The sequence below is a fragment of the Rhipicephalus microplus genome, chromosome 4 (assembly GCF_043290135.1).
Source record: "Rhipicephalus microplus isolate Deutch F79 chromosome 4, USDA_Rmic, whole genome shotgun sequence".
NCBI classification, from domain to species: Eukaryota; Metazoa; Arthropoda; class Arachnida; order Ixodida; family Ixodidae; genus Rhipicephalus; species Rhipicephalus microplus.
Window position 1 is genome coordinate 218,972,276 of NC_134703.1, and position 26,707 is coordinate 218,998,982.

The 26,707-nt window shown below is 45.7% G+C and overlaps 1 protein-coding gene across 9 annotated transcripts in view; it reads left to right on the forward strand.

Annotated features, from left to right (window-relative positions):
* The window catches only part of LOC119172487 (nuclear factor related to kappa-B-binding protein), a 608,836-nt gene that overhangs the window by 473,198 nt on the left and 108,931 nt on the right, over positions 1-26,707 (forward strand). For 8 of the 9 annotated variants that reach the window (XM_075891782.1, XM_037423606.2, XM_075891784.1 and 5 more), the window contains one exon: positions 23,470-23,679. In XM_075891782.1, the coding sequence (XP_075747897.1) occupies positions 23,470-23,679 (210 nt within the window). The remainder of the gene's footprint in view (positions 1-23,469; positions 23,680-26,707) is intronic. The other variant, XM_075891779.1, reaches the window with a different exon arrangement.

Genomic DNA, 26,707 nt, shown 5'->3' on the forward strand with positions numbered 1-26,707 from the left:
AGTGAATTTTGACTTCATCTTATCGAGACCTGACATGAAGATGAACATACTCTGGAATGATGTGTTGCTCATATCGCCCATAAGACTGACCCTCTACTAAAGAGGATGTGCCACTGATGTTTTCTAAGCTTTTGTGTATTAGAGCTTAACCAAGCGCCACAATGGCCATTAAGGTACCTTTCCTATTACAAGAAACATTTTTTTAAAGAGAATACCGTATAGCCTCAATCAAGGAAAATAAGTTTGGATAAAGCAGGAACTCCAAGGAATGATAGAGGCAGAAATCATTCCACTTGATCACTTGCTTCATTACCATCGTCCCGACGGAAGACCAGTCATTTTGCCTTTGCACGGATTTTCGACTAACAAATAAACCGACCTTTTTTCATACCCGATGCCAAGAATTGATAACATCATTGATGAAACACGAGGATGTCAGTGGTTTTCCCGCATAGACCTGTGTAAAGGATACTGGCAAGGGCCGCTAAGAGAAGATACTAAAAAATGTACTGCATTCGTCACCTTTTTGGACATCTACGAATACAATATACTGCCTTTCGGATGAAGAAATGTTGGCTCCCCATTTCAAAAGATGATGAATGATGTACTCAAAGGGGGAATTTCAGAATTTCTACGTAGATGACATCATTGTATACTCAAAACATCGGGAGGATCACGGAGGGCACTCAGAGAAGGTCCTTGAGGCACTTAGCTCCGCCAGACTAAACATAAGAAAAAGTGAGTTCTTCTGCAGAAAAGTAGTGTTCTCGGGGAGAGTTTCTGAGAGACGAAGACAAGAAAGCGGAGGAATAGAGCCCGGATAGAATAGAATAGAATAAATCGATGTAGTTGTAATGTCTGCATGAAAACATCACAAGAAGTTGCAAAGGTATTGGGTACATTATTGAACACACCTTGTATATACCTCACGTGCACATGAAAGTAAACATTTCCAGTTGAAAGTCACTGCTGTGTGCGTGTTCTTCTCTGCCTACGTTCAGATGCATAACTTCACGCATTTTTAATATGCTTCGCCCCATCATAATTTGGTATCCCGGCAAAGCGGTCTTTAGGGATTTGCTACAACTGAAAACGGATCGACTAAATGGACTGTTTGATTTGCAAATGGTCTGTTGCAAATGAAGCAGTATGGAAAAATCAGACAAAAATTTTCAGCATCCATGATTTCAGATGTTTTTATACATTGAGGTTTACAGGACAGATTAGTAACTCCAATTCGGAGGGAGCACGCCTTTGTCCTCTAAATCAGTTTGGCCTTCACAGAAGTTCAAGAGGTAGAGGAAACAGTCTTTTCCTTTCATGTTTAAAGCGTTGTAAACACCGCATCGGTTGCACCAAATCATGTAATTAAATAACATTCGATCTCTGCATTGCCTCATCCTTGACAAAAAAAACTAGGGAACATCGTCTCTACAGTCCTCCACCAACCTAGCTGAAAGAAACACTTCCATGTTACAGTCTCATAAAAATATGCTTAAAGATCCTCTGCAATTTTTTTTCTGTAGTTTTCACTTGAAAGTGTTTCAAAAATATTTGGCAACTGTTGGAAAAATATATTCTATTCGACTTGCACTCAAACTTCACTTTGCACCCAAAATTTTGCTGTTCTCTCAATTTCTTTTTGTTAACCTTCCCATGCAGTCTGAAAAATATATTATTCCGATGTGGCTTTCTAATTTTATAACAAACATTATATATGAACTCCTATGATACAGGCTTCATGTCAGGTTAACACCTCAAATTTGTATTCTTATTAAGCTTGTGTGAATATTCAAATGCTTCAAATATTCGAATGAATAGTTGAGTATTCAAATTCTTTTATATTCGAATTTAAATTATCAAATATTTTTAAAGTATTCGCAATGAACAAATAAATGTATATTAATTTGCATGTTATCGCCTGTAAAGGTGGCTTCACTGCAATACAGGAGTGCTAAACAAAAAGCATTTATTCAAGAAAGATTTGCTTTGCCATGAAGCCCCTTTTCAAATTTAAAGGGGCCCTGCAACACTTATTTAACAGGGTCAGAAAACGCTGCCGATCGGTAGTCGAGGCTACCGAGAACAGGCGAGGCAAATATTGTAGCGCAGCACCTGGCCTGTAATTCACAATAAATTTTCAAAGCTAAATATTGCTCTCTTTTCTCGGCAAATGACACTACAAACTCAAAAATCATTTGTCATAGCCAAGAAGGGATATACGGCTCTAGTCACAGGCATTGACTGATTTGAGCATGGTGCACTCGTCATTACCGGGGCTGCCACTTGTCCACTAGTACGTGCGCGATCGCACTGAAAAGCCGTGTATTCGAAGAAAAAAAAAAAAGGTGCTCAAGGTCACGAGGTGCAGAAGTATTTTTTTTTCCCGTGCCATTCCTCCCTGCTTAGCTTCCAGCTATTTCATCGCGAGGAGAAGAGAGAATGCAGTTGCAGCGTGCAACAAATTTATGGAACTTTGCTCGTCCTGGACTGATTCTAAAAACTTTGCGGCGGTAAATCTGCGAGGCAACAAGCTTCTGTACTTGCTCCATGACTACTTGGAAAAGTGTTGCAGGGCCTCTTTAAACGAACATGTTACCCTCAAATCAGTTCATTTTATTAAGCTTATTATGATGGCTTATATGCTCCAAGTACAATAAATTTTAAGACATTAAGTATCTTACAGCTTATCACTCACATCCTACCAAAACTACTTACTACTCCAGGTTGTTTCCACTTTTTTTTTTTGAACGAAAAAAAAAAAAGGCATTTGCATAGAGCCCCTATTTCAATTCAAAAGAAATATTGTGCAGGTTAGTTAGGTCATGATAAATATTCCCTTTTTTTTATATGTCATACACAATTCAAATTCGGTTAGAAATTATTCAATTAAAATTGCTATTCCCTTCGAACCAAAACTCGTTATTTGCACAAGCCTAATTCTTATGATTTAGCAATGAAAAAAATACATAAACAGGGACCTGTCTTCTTCTAGCTGGAACTCATTTGCTTAATGTTAGTGTGCAAATGCTCTCCAATTCAAACAAGGGCAGAAGGGGTCACCGTGATGAATTGTGTGAGTGAAATGGGAAAGTAATATTGATAACTAACAGACAATAATGACAAGGAAAGTACAGGGGATGTTCTTAGAAGTATCTGTAATGTAATAGTGAAAAAATAAAAGCATATGAAAAGATAACTTATCGTGGGCAGGGACCGAACCTTCGATTAACGCATCCGATGCCCACAGAAAGTTATCATTTTATTCACTTTTATTTCTTCAAAATTACATTGCAATTACTTCTAATAACACCTCCTATAATTTTCTTGCCATTATTGTCTGTTAGTTCTCATTAATAGTGTGTATAACAAAGAAAGTTAGTCCTCATAATTATGCTTCCTTCTTTCATTCAAAATGGGAAAGGTATCTCGTGAATAAAAATGAAAGAAAAAAGTTGAGGACACGATGTGGGTTTTTGCTGTGTGTGAATCATATTGTCACAGGGTCTTGATAAGGACTAAGGGAGCACACTATAGATCGAAGATGAAACTATTTATTCAGGCCGAAACTTGTGGGCAACAAACAAAAAGTAGGTTTAAAGCAATACACATTGGCACAGATGACGGCGAACAGTGTGTCAACCATCGTTCAACTGACCAGCAGCAAAGCATGTCGACATTTATACACTTGCCATCGAACATTCTAGCGTTATCGCTAGCGGCGACGTTGTTTCTCAAATAATCTGAAATATTCGTGAAGTGGGCGTAATCTTAATAAAATGATCTACTACAGCCTCGAAGGTTCTCAAACAATGTCGGCGCGGTTTGCGCTGAACAAAGTGTAACAAGGCGACAACAAAACTTGAAGAAAGGTACGTGGCATTGCCCCCCTCTGAAAAAGGCATCATCCCGATGCTTTAACAGAAGATGAAAGTACAAAAATAATGTAAGAGAGTACAAGCAATAAATTACGATACAGAAATGACAACAACAAAATACACGGTTTGAGTACTTTAACGCCCATGAAACCGCGACATGGATGGCTTCAAATCGCGATCGGTGTCGTTGAGAGTTCGTGATGCCGTTGGGAACAACCTCGTAATCGAGTGGGCCCAGCCGTCGAATTACCCCGTATGGTCCAAAATACCGACGCAGAAGTTTTTCAATGAGTCCATGTTGGCATATGGGCGTTCATACCCAAACACGTTCACCGGGCTAGTATTCCTTGAAGTGCCATCGAAGATTGTAACGGCGGCTATCCATCATCTGCTGGCTCTTGATGCGGAGGCGGGCAAGTTGTCGAGCCTTTTCGGCGCGCTGAAGGTACTCGCTCACATCGAGGTTTTCTTCATCGGTGACGTTGGGTAACACGGCGTCGAGCGTCTTTGCCGGGGTCTTTCTGTAGACAGGTTTGTATGGCGTCATCTGCCTTTTTTCTTGAATGACAGTGTTGTATGCGAAGGTCACATACAAAAGGATGGCATTCCACGTCTTGTGTACATGGCCAGCTTGTCGGCGATGGTCTTGTTTAGGCGTTAGGTGAGGCCATTCGTCTGGGGGTGGTACGCTGTCGTACGGCGGTGGCTTGTCTGGCTCTATGCCAAAATCGCTTGGGTTAGCTCAGCTGTAAATGCCGTACCTCTGTCGGTGATCAGGACCTCAGAGGGGCCGTGACGCAGGACGATGTTTTCAACGAAGAATTTGGCTACCTCTGATGCACTACCTTTGGGCAGAGCTTTTGTCTCGGCATAGTGGGTAAGGTAGTCGGTAGCTACGACGATGCATTCGTTTCCGACAATTGACGTAGGGAACGGCCGAAGTAAGTCCATACCGATTTGCTGGAATGGTCGGCGAGGTGGCTCGATGGGCTGCAATAGTCCTGCTAACCTTGTCGGCGATGTCTTGCGTAGCTGACAGTCCCGGCAAGTCCTCACGTAATGAGCAATGTCGGCGGCAAGGCGTGGCCAGTAGTATTTTTCTTGTATTCTCGCGAGCGTGCGGGACAAACCAAAGTGGTCAGCTGCTGGGTCGTTTTGAAGGGCCTGCAGAATTTCGGGTCACATCGCCGAAGGTACAGCGATAAAGTAGCTGGCTTGGCACAGAGAAAAGTTCTTCTTTACGAGGACGTTGTTCTTCAAGAAAAATTACGCCAGACTCACCTGAACACTTGTGGGACGACACTAGTCAGAGCCTCGCGGTATTCTACTAGCCCTCCAAGTTCAGGGTCGGCTCGCTGTTGCTCGGCGAAATTGTCAGCACTTATAATTCCCAAAAAGTACTCATTATCTTGGTTATCCTGCGATAGTGGATCAACGGGGGCATGAGAGAGGCAGTTGGTGTCAGAGTGTTTCCTTCCGGACTTGTGCACGACGGTAATGCCGAATTCTTAAAGTCTTAGGCTCCACCGTGCGAGGTGACCTAAAAGGGTCCTTCAAGTTAGCTAACCAACACAGGGCGTGATGGTCGCTCACAACTTTAAAAGGCCTCCCATAGAAATAAGGGCAAAATTTCGGCGCTGCCCAGACGATAGCGAGGCACTCCTTTTCTGTTGTTGAATAATAGGCCTCGGCCTTGGAAAGTGGCCGGCTAGCATAACTGATAACTCTTTCCAGGCTGTTGGTCTTTTGAACAAGGACGGCGCTGTCACAGGTTCTATTAATTAGGGAGGCGATCGCCAGGCTAATTCCAAGGACCGAAATATCGGCCCCCCGAACTGCACCACGAAAGCGTGGACAATTTAGAAGTGGTCCTATTTGGCGCGCCAGCGGACGCCGGCTGTGGCCCAAAGAACAAGTCAGAGCCGAGAATTGATAAACAAAACAAAATTATATTCTCAATTATTGCAAATCAAATCGATACAAAATTATGCATACTCGACAATAGTAGAATACGATATGTCACCAATCAAACAACATGCTACACAGTACAATCAGCCACACTCGAAACAACGGACACAAGCAACAATACGCACTACAAAGCAGTTGCATGAATCGAACAACCAAGACACTTAAAGACTAAAGAGTTCGAAAACTTATTCAATCCAAAGTCCTTGGAACAAAAGTCTGAATGATACTCTTCCGAGAATCACTCACTCGAAGTCCAGCGCTGTGGTCGTTCCACTGCCCGCGAAGGAAACCTCGCGTCTTCAATTGGCCGCTCTCCAAGCACCAAACTTCTTTGCCGGTAACACGTCGACTTCCCACGCGCAGCTGTTGCCATGCATCTTCGCTCGTTGGCGGTAGACGCACACTCCTGCCTGTAGCACGAATCTTCACCCCTCAGGTGGAAATCCTCTTCTTCTCCGCCTTTGTCCCTGAGGATAAAAGGCTTTGCCCACACGGTGGAAAGACCCTACGCACACTTGCGCAAAACTTTCATCTCCTGCCTACACACACGGGCGCGAACTTTCTTCTTCTCCTCCTTTGTCACTAAGGACCAAAGGCTTCGCCGACGACACGGCGGAAACACCCTAAGCACACTGGCGTGAAATTCCTTCTTCTCCTGCTCTCCCGTCTCTGCTGCTCGGTTAAATACCTTCTGCGCTAGATTCCAGAAAATTCCCATCATTTCGTCGGCGCGATACGCAGGGAAGGCTGGGGAAGGCGCGAGACGGTTCGAGGGCCGTCCGCGACAGATGACGCAACTCTGCATCACCGTGCCCCTTTCCCTCGAGAACCTTCCAGGGCTTGCTAGGCCGCTGATATGAGGAGGTTAGTCGGCGAGACTACACTTCCGAGGGGGGGAGGGACGGTGCACCCGGGGAGCCTTTGGATGTTTATTTTCTTCTTTATCGTTTACTTTTAAATGCCTCTCTGTGCTTGATATCGTTACTGTCGCTAGAATGCGGCGGCGCGCGTTTTTGCGGAGCTCTTGTTTGTGACAGGCGCCGAGTCCTTTGCTACTTGCTTCGGTGTGTACTTCTGTTTCTGCGTGTTTTTCCCCGCAGGGGCGCCTGCGCAAGTAGGCGTTTGGTGTGTAGCGACACCACGGACCGGAGCTAACGGGGGAGTTTTGACTCCCTCCCACGCGTAGTCGTGCGTGGCCTTGCCGTGTCCGGGGAAAAGGGGATCCTGGGGGTTGAGCCGACGCTGGGTGATTGGACCTTTAAGGCCCCCCGGCAGAGGCAACACACCCCTTTGGCCCCGGCTTCACGTAGACGGCACCCCTGGGCTGACCCACCCAGGGGAAATCGGCAGTCGCCTTTTCCTATCTCTCTCTCCCTACATCTTCGTCTTTCTTACTTTTTTAGCTTTCCTGTCTACTTCTATCTTCTGCTTACTTCCAATTTTCTCGGCGGCAAGGGTTAACCCTGTGCAAATAGCCTACCTTGGCCTAGGCGCATTGGGTTATAGCAGGGTTGTACGGCTGACGTCTGCAAGCTTTCAGCATCCGCAAACTTGCAGCGTCCCCTCGTTGGGCTCCGTGGTGGGTGGCCGCCAACGCTGCTGAACAACATACAATAAGCATGCAGAAAGCATTCCCTTTACTCAGTGATCGTGCCTCCTCAAAGCGGGTACGCACCGAAGATATCAATTTTTTCATCCAGCCAAGACAAATGTCTCCTCATTTCTACGTTATACACTGCAAAAAAACTAACAAGCAAGCCAGAACTGTATCCCCCTTCGTAGTGGCTAGATGCTTAACCGAAACTCTTAGTGCTGGGTACAAGGTTACCAAAATGGCCAGCGGAGATCTATTCCTTGAGACGTGACAAAGACCAATTCGATAAACTGAACACCCTCACAACGTTTGGAGACACACCCATCAGTATTACGCCACACAGATCCATGAACTCGTCTCGCGGGGTCGTATCGGACGTAGATTTGCTTGACCTGACCGAAGCTGAACATCTGGAAGGATGGAAGAGCCAGAACGTGACAAACGCACAGCGTATTAAGATAAGAAGAGATCAAAAAGAAATACCAACCAAACACTTAGTACTGACCTTTGCTTCGAGCGATTTGCCGGAAACCATTCAGACTGGGTATACAAAGACATCCGTGAGGCCATATATTCCCAACCCCCGCCGTTGCTTTCAATGTCAGAGATATGGCCACGGCTCGCAAAGCTGTCGTGGCCGGAAAACTTGTGCTCTGTGTGGAGTCGTGGGCCATGCGTCCGATAACTGCGAAGCACCTGCACACTGTGTGAACTGTGGTGGTAATCATGCCGCGTACTCACGTTCCTGTTCTTTCTGGAAAAAAGAAAAAGAGATCATCACTTTAAAGATAAAAGAAAACATTACATTTAAAGAAGCAAGAAAAAGAGTCTCACCATTTTATGGCCCCACATATGCTGATGCGGCGCCCCAGGGGTCAGTGTCGCACCAGCCCTCGCCACTCCTTCGGCCTGCGCAGAGCGAGCCATTGGCTGTGGCGCCTGCCCCCAAGGCGGCAGTAGTTGAGTCTACTCTGCCTACTATTGAACAGAGACCAGAGACTCCAGGGTCCTCAGGTCTCAAGGCCTCACCTCGCCAGGCGAGGCCCAAGCTTCGAAAAACCAGCTCGCATGAGCGGGCATCCAGTGCCTCCAGGCAATGGATACGGCGGCACCCCTAGTGCCAAAAGAACGGCGCGGCTCTCTGGAGCGCGCCAAGAGAACTAAAAAGCTCATAACAGGGCCTGATAATGGCCCTGTTACTTGAGCTCGACCTTTCAGCTTAAACAAGTCACTCCCTTAACGTACACACAGCACTACTTTACTTTCAATATGGAAACACAAATTATACATTGGAACGTCAGAGGACTGCTGAAGAACCTCGACGACGTACAAGAGCTTTTATACAAACACTCACCTCAAGTGCTGTGTGTACAGGAAACACACCTAAAATCCTCCAATACGAATTTTTTACGTGCTTATGTCATATACCGAAAGGGCCGAGATGATGCTGTGGCGTCATCCGGTGGCGTAGCCATTATTATTAACCAAGGAGTAGCGTGTACACATTTACCTCTCCAGACATCTCTTGAGGCGGTGGCTGTTCGAGCGGTACTTTTAAACAAACTCGTCGCCATCTGCTCTTTGTATGTACCTCCCCACCACCGTCTTGAAAGACGTGAATTTCACTCTTTAATGGACGAACTGCCTGAACCTTATTTGCTTCTTGGGGACCTAAATGCACATAGTGGACTGTGGGGCGATTCTCGCTGTGATGCACGAGGTCGTCTCATTGAACAATTTCTCTTCTCTTCCGGTGCCTGTTTGTTGAATAGGAAAGAGCCAACATACTATAACGGTGCCAACAAAACTTACTCGTCTATCGACTTCAGCATTGTATCACCTTCACTCCTACCCCTACTCAAATGGAAAATCATAAATAATCTATATGGTAGTGACCATTTTCCTGTAGTGTTGAGTTCACAAACAACATATGAATGTCCTCTACACGTTCCCAAATGGCTGATAAACAAAGCAGACTGGGAACAGTTCCATAACACTACACGTTTGAGTTGGACAGACATGTGTAGGATAAACATAGATGAAGCTGTGCAGTACTTCACAGCTTTTCTAACTGACGCAGCAGCCAAGTGCATACCGCAAACATCTGGAATGCCCGGCAAACGACACGTCCCATGGTGGAACACAGAATGTCGTAATGCGCGAAAGGAACAGAACAGGGCATGGAGGTTGCTTTGGAACTCACCAACAGCCGAAAATCTTGACACCTTCAAGAAAATAAAGTCTCAAGGCAGGAGAACGCGCCGGCAGGCCAGAAGAGAAAGCTGGCAGAAGTTTTTATCAGGGATCAATTCATACACACAGGAGGCTAAAGTCTGGAACATGGTCGGTAGGATAGCAGGAAAACAAGTACACACACTTGCACTCGTAAACACTCAGGGTGATACCTTGGAAGACCAGGCAAACTTCCTCGGTGCACACTTTGAACGGGTATCCAGCTCGTCCCACTATACTGACACTTTCAAAAAAGAAACTAGAACACAAATCCACTAGATACGAGGCATATAACCAAGCTTTCAGTCTAGCTGAGCTCCGAACATCTCTTAACTCCTGCAGTAGTATCTGCCCCAGGTTCTGACCGTGTGGTGTATGAAATGTTAAAAACCTACCAGCCGAAACACGAAAAACCTTACTTTGTTTGTACAATGCTATCTGGTTTTCTGGCACTATCCCTACCTCCTGGAAAGAAGCCATTATTATTCCCATTTTGAAAGAGGGCAAGGACCCTTCTTTAGCTTCAAGTTATAGGCCTATTGCACTTACAAGCTGCTTGTGCAAAGTCTTCGAAAAAATGATAAACTGCCGACTTGTACATATCCTTGAAACAAACAATTTGCTCAACCCATTTCAGTGCGGGTTTCGAGAAAGTAGATCCACCACAGACCACCTTGTTCGTATCGAGGCACAGATCAGGGACGCCTTCGTCCATAAACAATATTTTCTCTCTGTATTCCTCGATATCGAAAAGGCTTATGATACAACATGGCGTTTTGAAATTCTAAGAGACCTGTCCCACCTTGGTGTGCGCGGAAGAATGTTTCACATAATCGAAAGTTACCTGTCAAACCGGACATTCCGTGTCCGTGTGGGTAGTGTTCTCTCCCAAACATTTGTCCACGAAACAGGCGTGCCACAAGGTGGTGTGCTTAGTTGCACACCTTTTATTATCAAAATGAATTCTTTGTACTTGTCCTCCATCCCTCACAATATGTTCTGTTGTACATATGTCGACGACGTTCAGCTTGGCTTCAAGTCATGCAACTTGGCAATGTCTGAGCGGCAGGTTCAGCTGGGTTTAAACAAGGTCTCCAAATGGGCAGATGAAAACGTATTTCGACTTAACCCACAAAAAAGCACGTGTGTCTTGTTCTCTCGAAAGAGAGGCATGCACTCGGAACCTGACATTCGACTGAACGGGCAACGTCTGTCCGTCAAAGCCGAGCATAAATTCTTAGGCTTAATCTTGGACAACAAGTTGACCTTTGTACCACACATCAAGTATTTAAAAACAAAATGTTTAAAAGCCATGAATGTTACAAAAGTGTTGTCACGTACTACTTGGGGTAGTGACAGGCAATGCCTCATGAATCTGTATCGAAGCCTCATTCGCACCCGCTTAGATTATGGGGCCGTTGTTTATCAGTCTGCAACTCAAAGTGCTTTGAAGATGCTGGACCCCGTGCACCATTTGGGCATCCGCCTTTCTATGGGTGCTTTTCGCACCAGCCCCATAGAAAGCCTTTATGGTGAGTCAAATGAGTGGTCGCTTCATCTGCAGAGAACTTACATGTCCTTTGTTTATTTCCTTAAGGTGAAAGCGGATAAGAAACACCCCTCATACTCTAATCTTAATGATTTGTCGAGCTCAATTCTGTTTCAAAACAGGCCTTCGATGAGGCAGCTCTTCTCAGTTCGCCTGAAAAGTCTAGCTGAGGAAACTGGAGTCTCACTTGAACACTGTTTAATGGCTCCTGTAGCATATCCGCCACCCTGGCAATGGCAGACTATAGACTGCGATGTGTCCTTTCTAGAAGTTACAAAACATGCGCCTATTGCCCATATCCGAACATACTTCCTGGAACTTCAACACAAATACACACGTCCTGAGTTCTTTACAGATGCCTCCAAGTCCAACTCCTTTGTGTCCTACGCTGCTGTCGGCCCATCCTTTTCAGATGCTGGCCCTCTACATCCAGGCACAAGTATCTTTACAGCAGAAGCTTACGCTATACTTGTGGCAGCTAAACACATCAAACAATTACAAATACAAAAAGCAGTAATATATACAGACTCCCTCAGTGTGGTAACGGCTCTGCACAGTCTTAAAAAAACAAAAAAACCCGGTCCTTGTCTCACTTTACTCCATTTTGTGCACACTCTACACACTCAAACATGTTGTAGTGTGCTGGGTGCCAAGGCATTGTGAGATCGAAGGCAACGTGAGGGCGGATCAGCTCGCTGCATCCGTTCACAAAAGCACTGCCCCTACACCCATATTAATCCCGGCCCTTGATCTTAAGCCGTCTCTCAAACAAAACCTCAGGGACTACTGGCAGAGCAAGTGGGATACACACACACAAAACAAACTACACATTATTAAGCCACACCTTGGTCATTCGCTGCCAGTATCAAAATCGCGTCATACAGAGGTAATACTAACAAGACTCAGGATAGGACACACATACACGACACACTCATATCTTTTGTCCGGTGGCGACTCACCATTGTGTGACAGATGTGGTGAAGCACTAACAGTTCTTCACATTTTAATTCAGTGCAAACAATTGGACACTATAAGAAAACAACACTTTCCATAACCCTACCGACAACATATACCTTTACACCCTGCAATGTTCGTCGGTAGGGAACCGCTTTTTAGTTATAAATCATTGTTAGCGTTTTTAAAAGAAATTCATAGCTTTCATATCATATACCCGGGCATTCCGTAGCACGACCTCTCCTGAGAGGTTTTCGCTGCGGTGGCTACACAAGAAAGCACTTGCCTCACGGCCCTTGAACGCAAAGGGTATGAATGAGTGAGGCACTTGTGCTAATGCCATGCATATCCACCATCGTCTTTTATTATCACCAACTTTTGTCATCTATTCGCACCACACACACCTTTCACGGCATGGTCATGATTTTATTACTTGTATGTTTTCACCCGCCTTACCGCGAGGAATTTTATGGCCCTTATACAGCCGCTAATCACAATCATCGTCCACATTCCTTGTCCCATGAACTGGCGCTCTTTGGCCATCAAATGGCCCTTGCGCCAAAAAACACCATATATCATCATCATCATGTTTCTGCGTGTTCGTCAAAGTGCACAAGTAGTAGTGGTGTTTGCAGGCATCTGAAATGCCTCCTCTTGTGCCGTGTCCCACCTGAATTCAACGTCGGTTTTCGTGTGGTCAGTTAGTGGCGCGGCGATCTGTGAAAATTCTTTGACGAAACGCTTGTAATAGGCGCAGAATCCGAGGAATCGTTGCAGTACTTTCCTTTCGGTGGGTGGTGGAAAATCGGCGATTGCGGCTGTTTTACGCGGATCGGGACGGACTTTAGACTAGCTAATCACATGTCCCAGAAACAAGAGCGTCTCGTACGCGAAGCGGCACTTTTCGGGCTTTAGGGTGAATCTTGAGGTCCTGATAGCTGTAAGTACTGCTTCAAAGCGCCTGAGATGCTCGTCAAAACTCGACGACGTCGTCCAAGTACACAAGGCAAGTCTGCCACTTCAATCCTGCCAGCACAGTGTCCACAACATGTTGGAATGTTGCAGGCGCAGATCAAAGGCGATATGGCATGACCTTGAATTCGAAAAGACCGTCTGGTGTGATAAAGGCAGTCTTCTCTCGATCTCTCTCATCCACCTCAATTTGCCAATAGCCGGTCTTGAGGTCCATCGACGAAAAGTACTTGGAATTGTGCAGACGATCCAGACCGTCGTCTATACGTGGAAGAGGGTACACGTCCTTCTTGGTCATTTTGTTCAGGCGGCGGTAATCAACACAAAAGCGTAGGGTCCCGTCTTTCTTCTTCACAAAGACCACAGGTGATGCCCAGGGACTTTTGGATGGCCGATTGATGTCATTTCATCGACTTGTTTCTTCACGGCCTCCCATTTACGCATTGAAACTCGTTACGGGCTCTGCGGAACTGGTCGAGCACTTTCTTTTATTATAATGCGCTGTTTTGCAACTGGGGTTTGTCGAATTCTGGAGGATGATAAAAAGCAGTCCTTGAATTGTAGAAGCAGGGTTTCGAGCTGGTCTTGCTCACACTTCGGAAGTCCCGGGTTGCCGTCAAAATCTGGTTGAGGACAACGATTCGTAGAAGAACCTTCGACAGCATCGAGTAGGGTAAAAGCGTTTCTGGCGTCCACGAATTCGCCCATGTAGCACAAGCCAAAAATTTTGCTGTACTTGAAAAGTTTGTCATATTGAGTGAACGTGTTGCGTACCTGGCTTGTCCCTTTAATACAAGCCGTAATTTTACCTGTCGTTCAGGAGGTCATACAATTTTCAAAAAAATTTCACTATTCTTTATGAACATAAATTATTAATGCTACTGAATGATGCTGGGCTTAGTTACTTTTCTACTCGAGTGCAATCTTATAAGCACGTTCTGTAATCATTCTTATAAGCACGTTATAAGCAATCTTATAAGCACGTTCAGAATTCCAGCCCAGCCTGTGCCCCGCAGGGGCGCCTGCGCAAGTAGGCGTTTGGTGCGTAGCGACACCACGGACCAGAGCTAACGGGGCAGTTTTAGCTGCCTCCTACGCCTAGCCGTGCGTGGCTTTGCTGTATTTGGGGAAAAGGGGATCCTGGGGGTTGAGCCGACACTGGGTGATTGGACCTTTAAGGCCACCCAGCGGAGGCAACACATCCTTTTGGCCCCGGCTTCACGTAGACGGCACCTCTGGGCTGGCCCAACCAGGGGAAATCAGCAGTCGCCTTTACCTAACTCTCTCCCCTACAACTTTGTCCTTATCTCTCACTTTTAGCCTGTCCTGTCTGCTTCTCTCTTCTTTTCACTTCACATTTTCCTGGTGGCAAGTGTTAACCCTGTGCGAATAGCCTACCTTGGCCTAGGCGTGATTGTTTATGGCAGTGTTATACGGCTGACGTCTGCAAGCTTTCAGCACCTCCAAACTTACAGCGTCCCCTTGTTGGGCTCCTTGGTGGGTGGCCGCCAATGCTGCTGAACAAAGACAAGACTGGTATGCATAGAGCATTCCTTCTGCTAACTGATCGTACCAGCTTAAAGCGGGTACTCACCGACGACATAAATTTTTTCAACCAGCCAAGAGAAACATTTTCCCACTTTCACGTCATTCACTGTGAGAAAACTGGAAAACAAGTCAGGATTGTATCTCCTTTCGTAGCTGCCAGGTGTCTTACCGAAACTCTCAGGGCTGGATACAAGGTAACCAAAATGGCTAGCGGAGACCTCCTCCTCGAAATTCGCGACAAAGAAGAATTTGAAAAGCTAGATGGCCTCTCATCTTTCCGTGACGTACCGATCACCATAACACCACACACATCAATGAGCATAACTCGTGGAGTAGTATCTGACGCAGACCTACTTGACCTGACTGAAACTGAACTTTTGGAGGGGTAGAAGAGCCAAAAAGTGACTAATGTACAGAGAATTATCATCAGAAGAGATAACAAGGAAACACCTACAAAACACTTAATACTCAGGTTTGCTTCCAGTAAACTGCCGGAGTTCATTCAAACAGGGTACACGGAGACCTCTCTCAGGCCGTACATACTAAACCCTCATCGTTGCTTCCAATGCCAGAGGTATGGCCATCGCTCTAAAAGCTGTCGTGGTCGCCAGACTTGTGCACAATGTGGAGTCCTAGGCCACGTGTCTGAGAACTGCAAACAGCCGCCACACTGTGTAAACTGTGAAGGAAACCATGCCGCATATTCACGCTCCTGCGCATACTGGAAGAAAGAAAAAGAAATAATTACTTTGGAGGTGAAGGAGAACATTTCATTTAAGGAAGCAAGGAAAAGGGTCTCGCCATTTTATGGTCCAACATATGCTGATGCAGCGCGTCAGGGGGAACCGCCGCACCTGCCCCCAAGGCAGCTGTAGTCCAGACTACACCGCCTACTCCCAAACAGAGTTCGCTCCAAATTCCTCAGGTCTCAAGGCCTTACCTCACTAGGCGAGGCCCAAAATTCGAACTAACAACTCGCACGTGCGGGCATCCAGTGCCTCTGAAGAGGCAATAAATACATCGATACCCTTGGTGGCAAAAGAGCGGCGTGACTCCTTGGAGCGCGCCAAGAAAACAAAAAAGCAGATAACAGGGCCTGGTGACGGCCCTGTTACATGAACTCAAACTCCCCGCCTAAACAGCCACTCGCTTTTCGTACACACAGCACTACTTTACATTCATCATGAACAGTCAAATTATACAATGGAACGTCAGGGGCCTTATCAGAAACCTTGACGACATCCAAGAACTCTTACACGAACACTCATCAAAATGCTGTGTGTACAAAAAATACACCTTAATTCAAAACACACCAACTTTATTCTTTTTCGTAAATATGTTATTTTCCGAAAAGACCGCAATAATGCCATGACAGCATCCGGAGGTGTTGCCGTTATAGTGAATCAAGGAATTGCATTCACACACTTACAACCCCAAACATCCCTTGAGGCAGTGGCTGTTCGAGGTTTTCTTTTTGATAAACTGATCACAATTTGCACTATTTACATTCCTCCTAGCTATCAGCTGCAAAAACGTGATTTACACTCTTTAATTGATGAACTTCTGGAGCCTTATGTTCTCCTTGGAGACATTAATGCGCATAGCAGGCTATGGTGTGACTCTCGTTGGGACGTGCAAGGTCGACTGATCGAACAGTTTCTTCTCTCGTCGAGTGCGTGTCTCCTAAATCGAAAAGAACCAACCTTATTATAATCTCGCTAATAATACCTACTCCTCCATAGACCTAAGCATAGTATCGTCATCTCTTGTGCCCCTACTTCAGTGGATAGTCTTCAGTAATCCGTAAGGAAGTGACCACTTCTCCGTAGTTTTGAGCACAACCACAGCAACTGAGTGTCCACCATGTATTCCCAAATGGCTCATAAACAGAGCCGACTGGGAACAGTCTTATACCATCGCTCGTTTAGGTTGGAGTGACATATGTACTTTGAGCATTGATGTTGCTGTCAACTACTTCACAGTGTTTTTGATTGATGCTGCAACAAAATGCATCCAACAAACAAATAGACACCCTATAAAACAGCATGTGCTATGCTGGAACTCTGAATGCCGAAATGCGCGCAAACAGAAAAACAGAGCATGGAGGTTGTTTCGGAACTCACGGACAGCCGAAAATCTTGACACCTTCAAGAAAATAAAGTCTCAAGGCAGGAGAACGCGTCGGCAGGCCAGAAGAGAAAGCTGGCAAAAGTTTTTGTCTGGGATCGATTCATACACACAGGAGTCTAAAGTCTGGAACATGGTTGGTAGGGTAGCAGGAAAACAAGTACACAGACTTCCACTCGTAAACACACGGGGTGATTCCTTGGAAGATCAGGCAAACTTCCTCGGTGCTCACTTCGAACGGGTGTCCAGCTCGTCGCACTATACTGACGCTTTCCAGAAATACAGAACAAAAATAGAGAAGCAGAAACTCGAACACAAAGGCACTAGATATGAGGCATAACCAAGCTTTCAGTTTAGCTGAGCTCCAAACATCTCTAAACTCCTGCAGTACCTCTGCCCCAGGTTCTGATCGAGTGGTGTACGATATGTTGAAAAACCTGCAAATCGAAATGCAAAAAACTTACGTTGTTTGTATAATGCTATCTGGTTTTCTGGCGCTATCCCTACTTCGTGGAAAGAGGCTATTGTTATTCCCATTTTAAGAGAGGGCAAGGACCCTTCTTCAGTTTTCAGTTATAGGCCTATTGCACTTACAAGCTGCTTGTGCAAACTTTTCAAAAAAATTATAAACTGGCAACTTGTACATTTTCTTGAAACAAACAATTTGCTCGACCCATTTCAGTGCGAATTCCGAGAGGGTAGGTCCACTATCAACCACCTTGTTTGTATTGGGGCACAGATCAGAGATGCTTTCGTCCACAAGCAATACTTCCTTTCTGTGTTGCTTGACCTCGAAAAGGAATATGATACAACATGGGGCTTTGGAATATTAAGAGACCTGTCCCACCTTGGCGTGCGTGGTGGACTGTTTACTATAGGCGAAAGTTACTTGTGAAACCGGACATTTCGCGTTCGAGTAGGAAGCGTTCTTTCCCAAAGATTTAAGTGTAGTAAAAGCTCTGAAAACTCTTAAAAAGCACAAAGAACCCGTCATTGTCTCGCTTTATTCGCTCTTATGCACAGTCTACTCATCCAAGCAGCATGCTGTAGTCTGTTGGGTGCCAGGACACCGCGAAATGCAAGGCAATGTACTGGTGGACCAGCTAGCTGGGTCTGCCAGCAAAACGGCTAGCAATACATCGATACCGATTCCTGCACTCGACTTGAAAGCCTTATTAAAGCGAAAGCTCAGGGATTATTGGCAGAGCACATGGGGCACATACATAGGTAATCAATTGCATGTCATCAAGCCGGAACTTGGTCATTGGCCGCCAATATCAAAATCACGCCACACTGAAGTAATACTTACAAGGTTAAGAACAGGATATACATTCACAGCACATTCATTTCTTTTGTCTGATGGCGATCTACCTTTGTGTGAGAGATGTTGAGAAACGCTCACCGTATTTCACATTCTTATCCAGTGTAATGAATTAGACACGCTGAGAAAACAACACTTTCCTTTACCCTACCGACAGCAGATACCACTTTTCACACATAAATCGTTGTTGGCTTTTTTTGAGAGACGTCCATACTTTTGACGTCATATACCCAGGCATCCTGTAGCACGACCTCTCCAGAGAGGTCTCCGCTGCGGTGGCTACACTGAACAAAGCACTTGCCTCACGGCCCTTGGACGCAATGGTGTGAACGATCGAGGCACTTGTGCTAATGACATACATGTCCACCATGGTTTTTATTATCGCAAACTTTCCTCATTCATTAACACTACACACTTTTCACGGTATGGTCATGATTTTATTCCTTCTATCTTTTTACCCGCCTTAGCGCGAGGAATTTTAAGGCCTTTATACAGCCGCTAATCACAATCGTTGTTCAAACCTCTTGTCCCATGAACTAGCGCTCTTTGGCCACCAAATAGCCCTTGTGCCACAAAGCACCAAACATCGTCATTTTACTGTAACATTAACTAGCTGTCCTGCTTCGCTAAGGCAACATTTGTGACAGTATGAACTTAGACAGCATTTGGATTGGTGCAGGTAAAACTAGGTTTTATATGATGGGCACTTATGGTGCTTTCAACTATAACATCATCTTAAAAGTGTTATGTGGGCAGCAGTAAGCAGGTTTATGTCCTTAAAAATCCTTTGGCACTTTAGGAAATGTTTTTGTAAGGCTCATTGCTAGTTGGATAATATATGCAGAGGATATTATGGATAGTGCTTTTGAGTATTTGGCTATAAATGCTAGCGGCTAGTTGGGCTGTGTTACAGGGAGCTCGTTTAGCTATTTAGTTTTGATTTCCTATGCTAAGCTAAGTGCTTCGTTGGAGGCTTTGTTTAGGTGTCTTGTTAGTAATCAACTAATATTTAATGAGGTGAGATCCTTCTTATAGACCTCGCCTGTCCGACAAATGTTTTCTGCTTGCTGTGTACCACTACGTATCTTTGTTTTCTGTAAAGCATCGCCTCTAATTTTTTTGCTTCAATAGGTACAGTCGTGTATAGGAAGGTAATTTCACTGGAAGAATGGTGTATGGTTGATTTTGTAATAAAGTGAAGCATGTTACAGGGATCGATGAATGTGCCAATGCCATGCTCCCATTTGGTACATTGATACGGTTTGAGCCGGGCCATGGCGAAGAACGATGAATCGTAACAGGAAAGAGGCGAGGAAATCTGCTGTTGAAAATGCTATCGCAGCAGTTTCCGAATATCTATTGAGGTGATCGACACATGCTATAATCCAGCGACCATGCAGACTGCTTGTAGATCGTTTGCGACGCTGGCACTTGTCGCAACTGGAGACGTCTTGCTTCGTACATTGTCGCATTTTAGGCCGGTAGAAGCACTCTTGAGTTCGATGTAAAGTGTGGATGAATCCAAAACTGCCTGACGTCGGGTCATCATGCATGACATGGACGATGCCATACCACAGACTTTAGGGAAGCACTAGCAAGTACCGCACACCATTTGCCGGGAAATAGACCTTGTGCAACAGTCCATCGTGAAGACAAAAGCGACCACTGCCCTTGGGGCTTCTGGCAGTGGCGAACAAAAAGTCTAAAGTCAAGTTATTGTGCTGTTCCCGCTGGATTGTAGTGACGTCAGGAAATGCACGTGAAACAGTAGCAAAGCAGATGTCGAACGTGTCTGTATTATTATCAGTCGTAGACAATGGAAAGTGAGAAAAACAATCGGCATCGGTATGACACCATCCACTTTTGTATGCATCATTAAAGTCAAATTCCTGGAGGCGTAGAGCCCATCGTGCAAGGCGGCCAGAAGGGTCTCTGAGAGTAATGAGCCAGCATAGGGAATGATGGTCTGTTACAATTGTGAACGGACGCCCATACAGGTAACAACAAAACTTCTGAATAGCAAATACGGCTGCCAAGCATTCTTCTTCCGTCACAGCGTAATTTTTTTCAACCTTGCTGATGGAACGACTCATATAGGCAACGAAATTCTCTCTGTCATTATGACGCTGAACAAGAACGCTTCTCATGCCAATACCGCTTGCGTCACTGTGTACTTCTGTAGGAGCAGATGGATCAAAGTGATGAGAATTAGCTCTGATGTCAGCGGAAATTCGAGTTGACAAAACGCAGCGTGACATTCAGATGTCCACTCGTATGCACTGTCTTTTCACAAGAAGCTGGTCAACGGGTACACGATATATGTAAATTCTGGCACAAAGCGTCGAAAGTTAAAACATAACCCGAGAAAGCTGCGTTCTTTTACATATGTGGGCAGCTTAAAGGCGCTGACTGCTTCAATCTTTTTGGGGGTCGGGCCTGACCCCATCTTTGTCTATCAAATGGCCAAGGACCAAGTCTTGCCGTTCACCAAACCGACACTTTTGGAGTTCAAGACCAAACCAGCCTTTTCGACACAGTCCAGAATGAGGCTTTAACGAATGTTATGTTTTTCGAATGTGCACCCAAAAATAAAAACGTCGTCCAGATAGCACAAACAGATCTCCTGTTTCAGTTTGCGAAAAATCGAGTTCATAAATTTTTCAAAAGTTGCAGGAGCATTGCATAGCCCAAACGGCATCACATTGAACTGATATAGTCCATCGGGTGTTACAAATGCAGTTTTTTTTCTTGTCTACAGGGTGCATGGGGATCTGCCAATATCTTGATTGTAGATCGAGTGAAGAAAAGTAGGAAGCAAAATTCAGACAGTCAATTACGTCGTCGATCCGAGGCAGCAGACATACATCCTTTTTAGTCAAGGAATTCAATCGCCTATAATTCAATCGCCCACAGGCTGCACGACTTTTCAGTATTGCCCTTCTGTAACATGTCCTGAATTTGTTCAGCTGTAGCTTTCCACTCATATGACGTCACCCTGTAAGGTTTTTGCCGAACCGGATGGGTAAAACTTGTGTCAATGGTATGCTGTGCACAAGAGCATGGTTAAAACATTCGCTTATCTTTTTCGCCGAAGTCGAACACGGACCCATGCTGTTGTAATAGTTGGACCAATTTTTGTTGTTCTTGTGACCGTAGCATCTTACTAACCATGCTCGAAATGTGCAACTCATGGAAGGCACTGTGTTTAGAGGTTCCCACGCGTTTCTAACTTTCCCCGTCGCTAATGGCAACAATAGAATTCTACGTGACGCCATGGGACAGTGCAAGCTTCATTCCTTGAGGAAAGATAACCGGTGCTGATGAAGAGTTAAGTGCTCACAAAAGCGTGCAGCCATTAGTAATTGAATGAGGCACTATTACATCTTTCCTTGCACACTGAACTGTGAGAGGTTGAACGACGGCATTAAAGGCTGATACTGCAGCTATTGGAGCAGATACGGCTACTGAACCATGGTGGTCATTCCAGCTCTTTAGAAACAATCAGTAAGTCTTCCGGAGATGGCGGCTGCTCAACTAGGGCGGGAAGGGCATCACCACCGCTAACAGAAACTTCACCCGTACCGCAGTCGACAAAAGTGCCACACTCTTGGAGGAAGTCAATGCCGAGAATAACATCATGTGTACACCGCTTCAGAATCGGAAACTCAGTTGGGAATACCTTTCCCACCTACAACACGTTAGTGGCACATACTCCTATGGGTTGAAGTATGTCCCCGCCCACGCCACAAAGTCTACTAGAATCCTGGTAGTAAAACATAACTTTGCAGCCAAGCTATCTTTGGACAAACTACTCATAACAGAAACTGTGGCACCAGTATCCACTAAAGCAGTTGCACACAATCCGTCTATTAACACGCATATTCGGTTTTTGTCCATTGTGACTGGTGGAGGCATATGAGGTGAATCCTGTTGTGCGACCTCACCTCCATCGGCCAGACTGGCTAGTTTCCTGGCAGTGGTGGTGGCGACCGCCGCCATAGAGGTGAAGGGAAGCGACGCGATCGGCTAGGCGGAGGTGTTAAGCTATGGTCAGAAACGGGGGAGGTCGGTAGTAAAGATGTTGCTGGAACTGTTGGTGCAGTGCCATTAGCTGCGGGGTTCAGGGTTCCGTCTTCACCGTGAAACATCTCGACCGCCAGTGGTAATGGGGGTAGCCCAGCAAGCAATGGCTTTGGCATTGCTCAGGTTGTTGCAGAACCGTGTGGCTGGGTACCTAACCAAGCAACATGGTTCTGCAAGAACCTGTCTATCTAGTGAAAAGATAAGTGGAACGATTTACTGGAGATGATTCCTCCTCCAACTTTGTTTGGATTGGAGCAAAGGGCATGAACTACGCTGAGGGAATCAGTTCCAGGCCGTGAAGGGCTCGACGACATAACCCCTGTTCACGGATTTTTTTTTTTTTTTTCCTTCATTTAAAGCACGTGATGCACGAGGACTGGAGCACGAACACTATTCACCACAAAAATATCATTAAGCTGTTTGTTTCTTTTTTTCTGTTTGTGCCACAAATCTTTCGTTAAGTTACGCACAATCTCAGCCCACATTATGCTCTGCTAAAGCACATCACATACTATATATTTGTCGGGGTCAGTTTTCCAACATGTGAAAATGTTCAGGCAGAATCGGATGGCTTCTGTATGTACTCGTATATAAGCCACCCCTTTGTTTAAGCCTGCACCCCCCACTTTTGCATGTGAAACTCTGGGGGAAAAAAAACATAGTAATAACCTAGAATGGGCCAGAGCTATGGATTCCGAGATTGTGCGTAGGGGTAGGCTTGCCACTGTGCCCTAATCTCAGAGGCCATCCAGCAGGTTTTTGGACACTGCTTGCGAAGTCTGTTATGTCGCCTACACTGTGTCACTCCAGTGTCATGTGGCAAAGGACAATCAGCTGTGGGAGCGTGCCAGGGAGGTGAGCTGGTCTGACAGTGATTGGACATTGAATTATTAAATAGAACATTCGTAGGTAGATACGTGGCCGAGTTGGATTTGATTCATCTTGTACGAAGTCAGCACCAAAGGACGATGCATGAAAAAACAGGATTTGTCTGTAACCCTTTTTTCTCATGCTCTGTCCTTTTACAGTGACTTTGTTCTAGCGTGTTCGTATTTGTCACCAGTTTTTTAATTACCGGTCACAGTAGCCGCAGTAACACTACAGTGTGTAGCTTTAGGCCCTATTCATGTATAACCTGCACCCAAGCAAGAATTTTCACATTATCACATGTTGGATGAAAGAAAAGTGCGGCTTATACACGGGTATATATGGTCTTTAAAGATGATGGTAAAATTATGCACAGAAGTCCAAGGAAAGCCCGAAGGAGCCCGAGAGCCCTACGAAACGGCCGGTCTTGTCACCACCACCGTTGCCACGGGCAGCAGAAGAGCCGCCACCATTGGCTGAGGAGACTCCCGAGCCCAAGCTGGTCCCCAAGGGCTTTCAGACTATTGTCATCAAGCAAGAGCCCAAAAATAAGCCAGTCATGGCTCGTCTGGTCTCCAGTTCACAGGTATGACCTAATGTGGTTGATCATATGTGTGGACAGTTCACGCTCGCATAATCTGCAGGTGTAATCCAACCTATTAGCACAGAGTGTACAGCTATTAGAGTATACCCTAATGGTATTTTTAGCAAGCAGGCTTGAGTTCGCAGGTATGACCCAAGAGTTGAACTTGGTTGATATGACTCTTCAACAGTTCATGCTCTCAGTGATTGAACATATCAGCATTTTTCTCTGGTCGATCAGAAGCAGTCTCTGAAACTTACTGCAAGACTTCATAAATATAAATAGGCAGTATACAGGAAGCAAGCGAAAGTGGTCGGGTGTGGAGCACAGTAATTTGAATCAACCTGTAAGAAGCACAGGCACGCTCAGAATTGGCCGGTGATGTGTCGGCCCCGCAGTGGCATCTGCGCAAGCTAGCATTTGGTTGGTGGCGTCACCAAAAACCCAAGCCAACAAGAAGTTTTAAACCCCTCCCTCGCCTAGCTGTGTCCAGGGAAAATGGGATCTTAGGGCTTGAGCCAACCCAGGTGATTGGACCTTCAAGGCCCCCCAGCTGAGGCAACACACCTCTTTGGCCCCAGCTTCACGTAAACCTGGGCTGACCCAGACGGGTGCTTCCTTCTCTACCTATATCTTGGTCTATCTCTCACTTTTCATTGGTCCTGTCTTCTCTACATTTTGTTTCCATTTTTCAAGCAGCAAGGGTTAACCTTGCATATGTGCCTTCTCTTGGGCACATTATATTTTGTTATGCCGGCATTGTACGGCTGGTGTCTGCAGTGCTTAATTCTCAGCGCTGCAGCATCCTCAACTTGGAGGTGGGTGGTTGCACTGCTGCCGAAATTTATTTATTTTATTTCATAATACTGTCAGCCCTCTCTTGAGGGCTCTTACAGGCAGGCTACAACCAAATACAAACCAACCAATATACATTAATGTCAGGTGGTAGCGCAATCAATTAATACATGTTTAACACTTTATCAAATCGGCAAACACTGCCTGCATTTACAGCAGTGCTTGGTTACGCATTACAAGGCTTAAACACAGCTGGAAGAAACAAAACAAAGAAATTCAAACCAAGGAAACATGCAGGCTTATCTTCTGGCAGCTGCATCACTCAAATACGTCCAACAATTTTTTGAATTGGCAAAGATCGTTTGCATTTACTACAATGCCTGGCAACGCATTTTAGAGCTCAATCGCAGCGGCAAAACAATAATAATGGAACACATCAGTCTGACAAGAGTACGATACTGAAACACAGTCGTGATTAACCCGACTGCTTCGTTTCACTGGCACTTTTAAGTACAAATCTTTGTTCATTTTTAGTTGCCCTTGCAGTGTCCTGAAAAGAGCTTTCTAACGGTTCTGTTGTCTTTGTGCCTCAAGTGATTCCAGTTCACAGGACTCCAACGTCTGCGTGACAGAATCTAATTGGTGGTAATTCGAGCATATTGTCACGTTTCGCATGACAAACTTGATACAATGGGCTTGTTGAGTCAACTAGCCAAGCAGCAGCTTAGACAGATCGTCCTTGTTCTCTTTCACTTATCGATCTCACCCAAGCAGGCCATGTGGCAATAGTCCCCCCTTTGAAAGCATCAACTCGATGCTCGTAAAGAAAGAACAAAAAATGAAGGCATACACAGGCAGATATAGAGAACCAAAAGAGGGAGAGTGCCAGTACTCGCAGTGAAAATAAGGAAGTTTCGCCAACTTCCGAAAATAAGGAAGTTTCGCTAGCAGCGGCAGCAACGCAATGTCACGGCCTGTCGTAACACATGAAACCAAAAGGGCTACTGTGTGAAGTAGGGCTTCAGCCGGACGACATGCACGATTTCTAGCCGAAGCTGTCGACAAGAAAACGATGCGCCGTCCGGAAATACCTCGTAGGTAAGATCTGTGACACGTCTAAGAGCCTTGTACCGTCCGAATTAACGGCTTAGGAGTTTTTCGGGTGAGCCTGGTCGCCAGACAGGGATCCACACTCACACTCAGTCCCCACGGTGGTAGGTGACGTTTCGATGGCAAGGTTGTAGCGCCGTGCATCTGCATCTTGTTGGTGACTGGTGTTTATGCAAGCTAGCTGACAAGCTTCTTTGGCGTACTGAGTGAGGTTGTAACGCCGTGCATCTGCATCTTGTTGGTGACTGGTGTTTATGCGAGCTAGCTGACAAGCTTCTTCGGCGTACTGAGTGTATTGCTCAGCGTCTGGAGCAAGTTCATTGCTTTGGTCGCTCGGAAGCATAGTGTCGAGCATGGTTCGCATGTTGCGTCTATAAACAAGTCGGAAAGGCGGAAATCACGTTGTTTCTTGCCTTGCCGTATTGTATGCAAACGTGATGTATGTAAGAATCTCGTCCCAGGTTTTGTGTTGTACAACCACGTACATTGACAGCATGTCTGCTATGGTCTTGTTAAGCCTCTCAGTTAGTCCGTTAGATTGCGGGTGATAAGCCGTCGTTTTTCGTAGACTTGTGCAGCTCAATTTAAAAATGTCCTTCATCATTCCTGCTGTAAACGACGTCCCTCTGTCCGTAATCACGCATGACGGGGCACCTTGCGTAGGACGATTTGGTGCACGAAGAACTGTGCGACTTCAGAGGCCGTACCACGGGGTAACGCTTTTGTTTCAGCATAACAAGTAAGATAATCTGTGCCAACTATAATCCATTTGTTCCCAGAGGATGACAAAGAGAAGGGTCCGAGAAGGTTCATTCCCACGAGGTCAAACGGTGTCCGGGGTGGTGCGATCGGCTGGAGCAGGCCCGCGGGTCTCACAGGCGGAGTCTTGCGGCGCTGCCACTCACGGCGGCCTTTCACATAGCGATGTACACTAGTTGATAGTCGCGGCCAGTAATACTGTTGGCGTACTCTGGCAAGAGTTCGCGAATAGCCCAAATGTCCTGACGTGGCCTCGTCGTGGCCCGCAAGGAGGATCTCATCACGCATGTCAGTAGGAACGACGAGTAGGAAGGCTTTGTCGCTACCACGGGCGTTTTTCTTGTAAAGAATGCCTCTTCTTAGACAA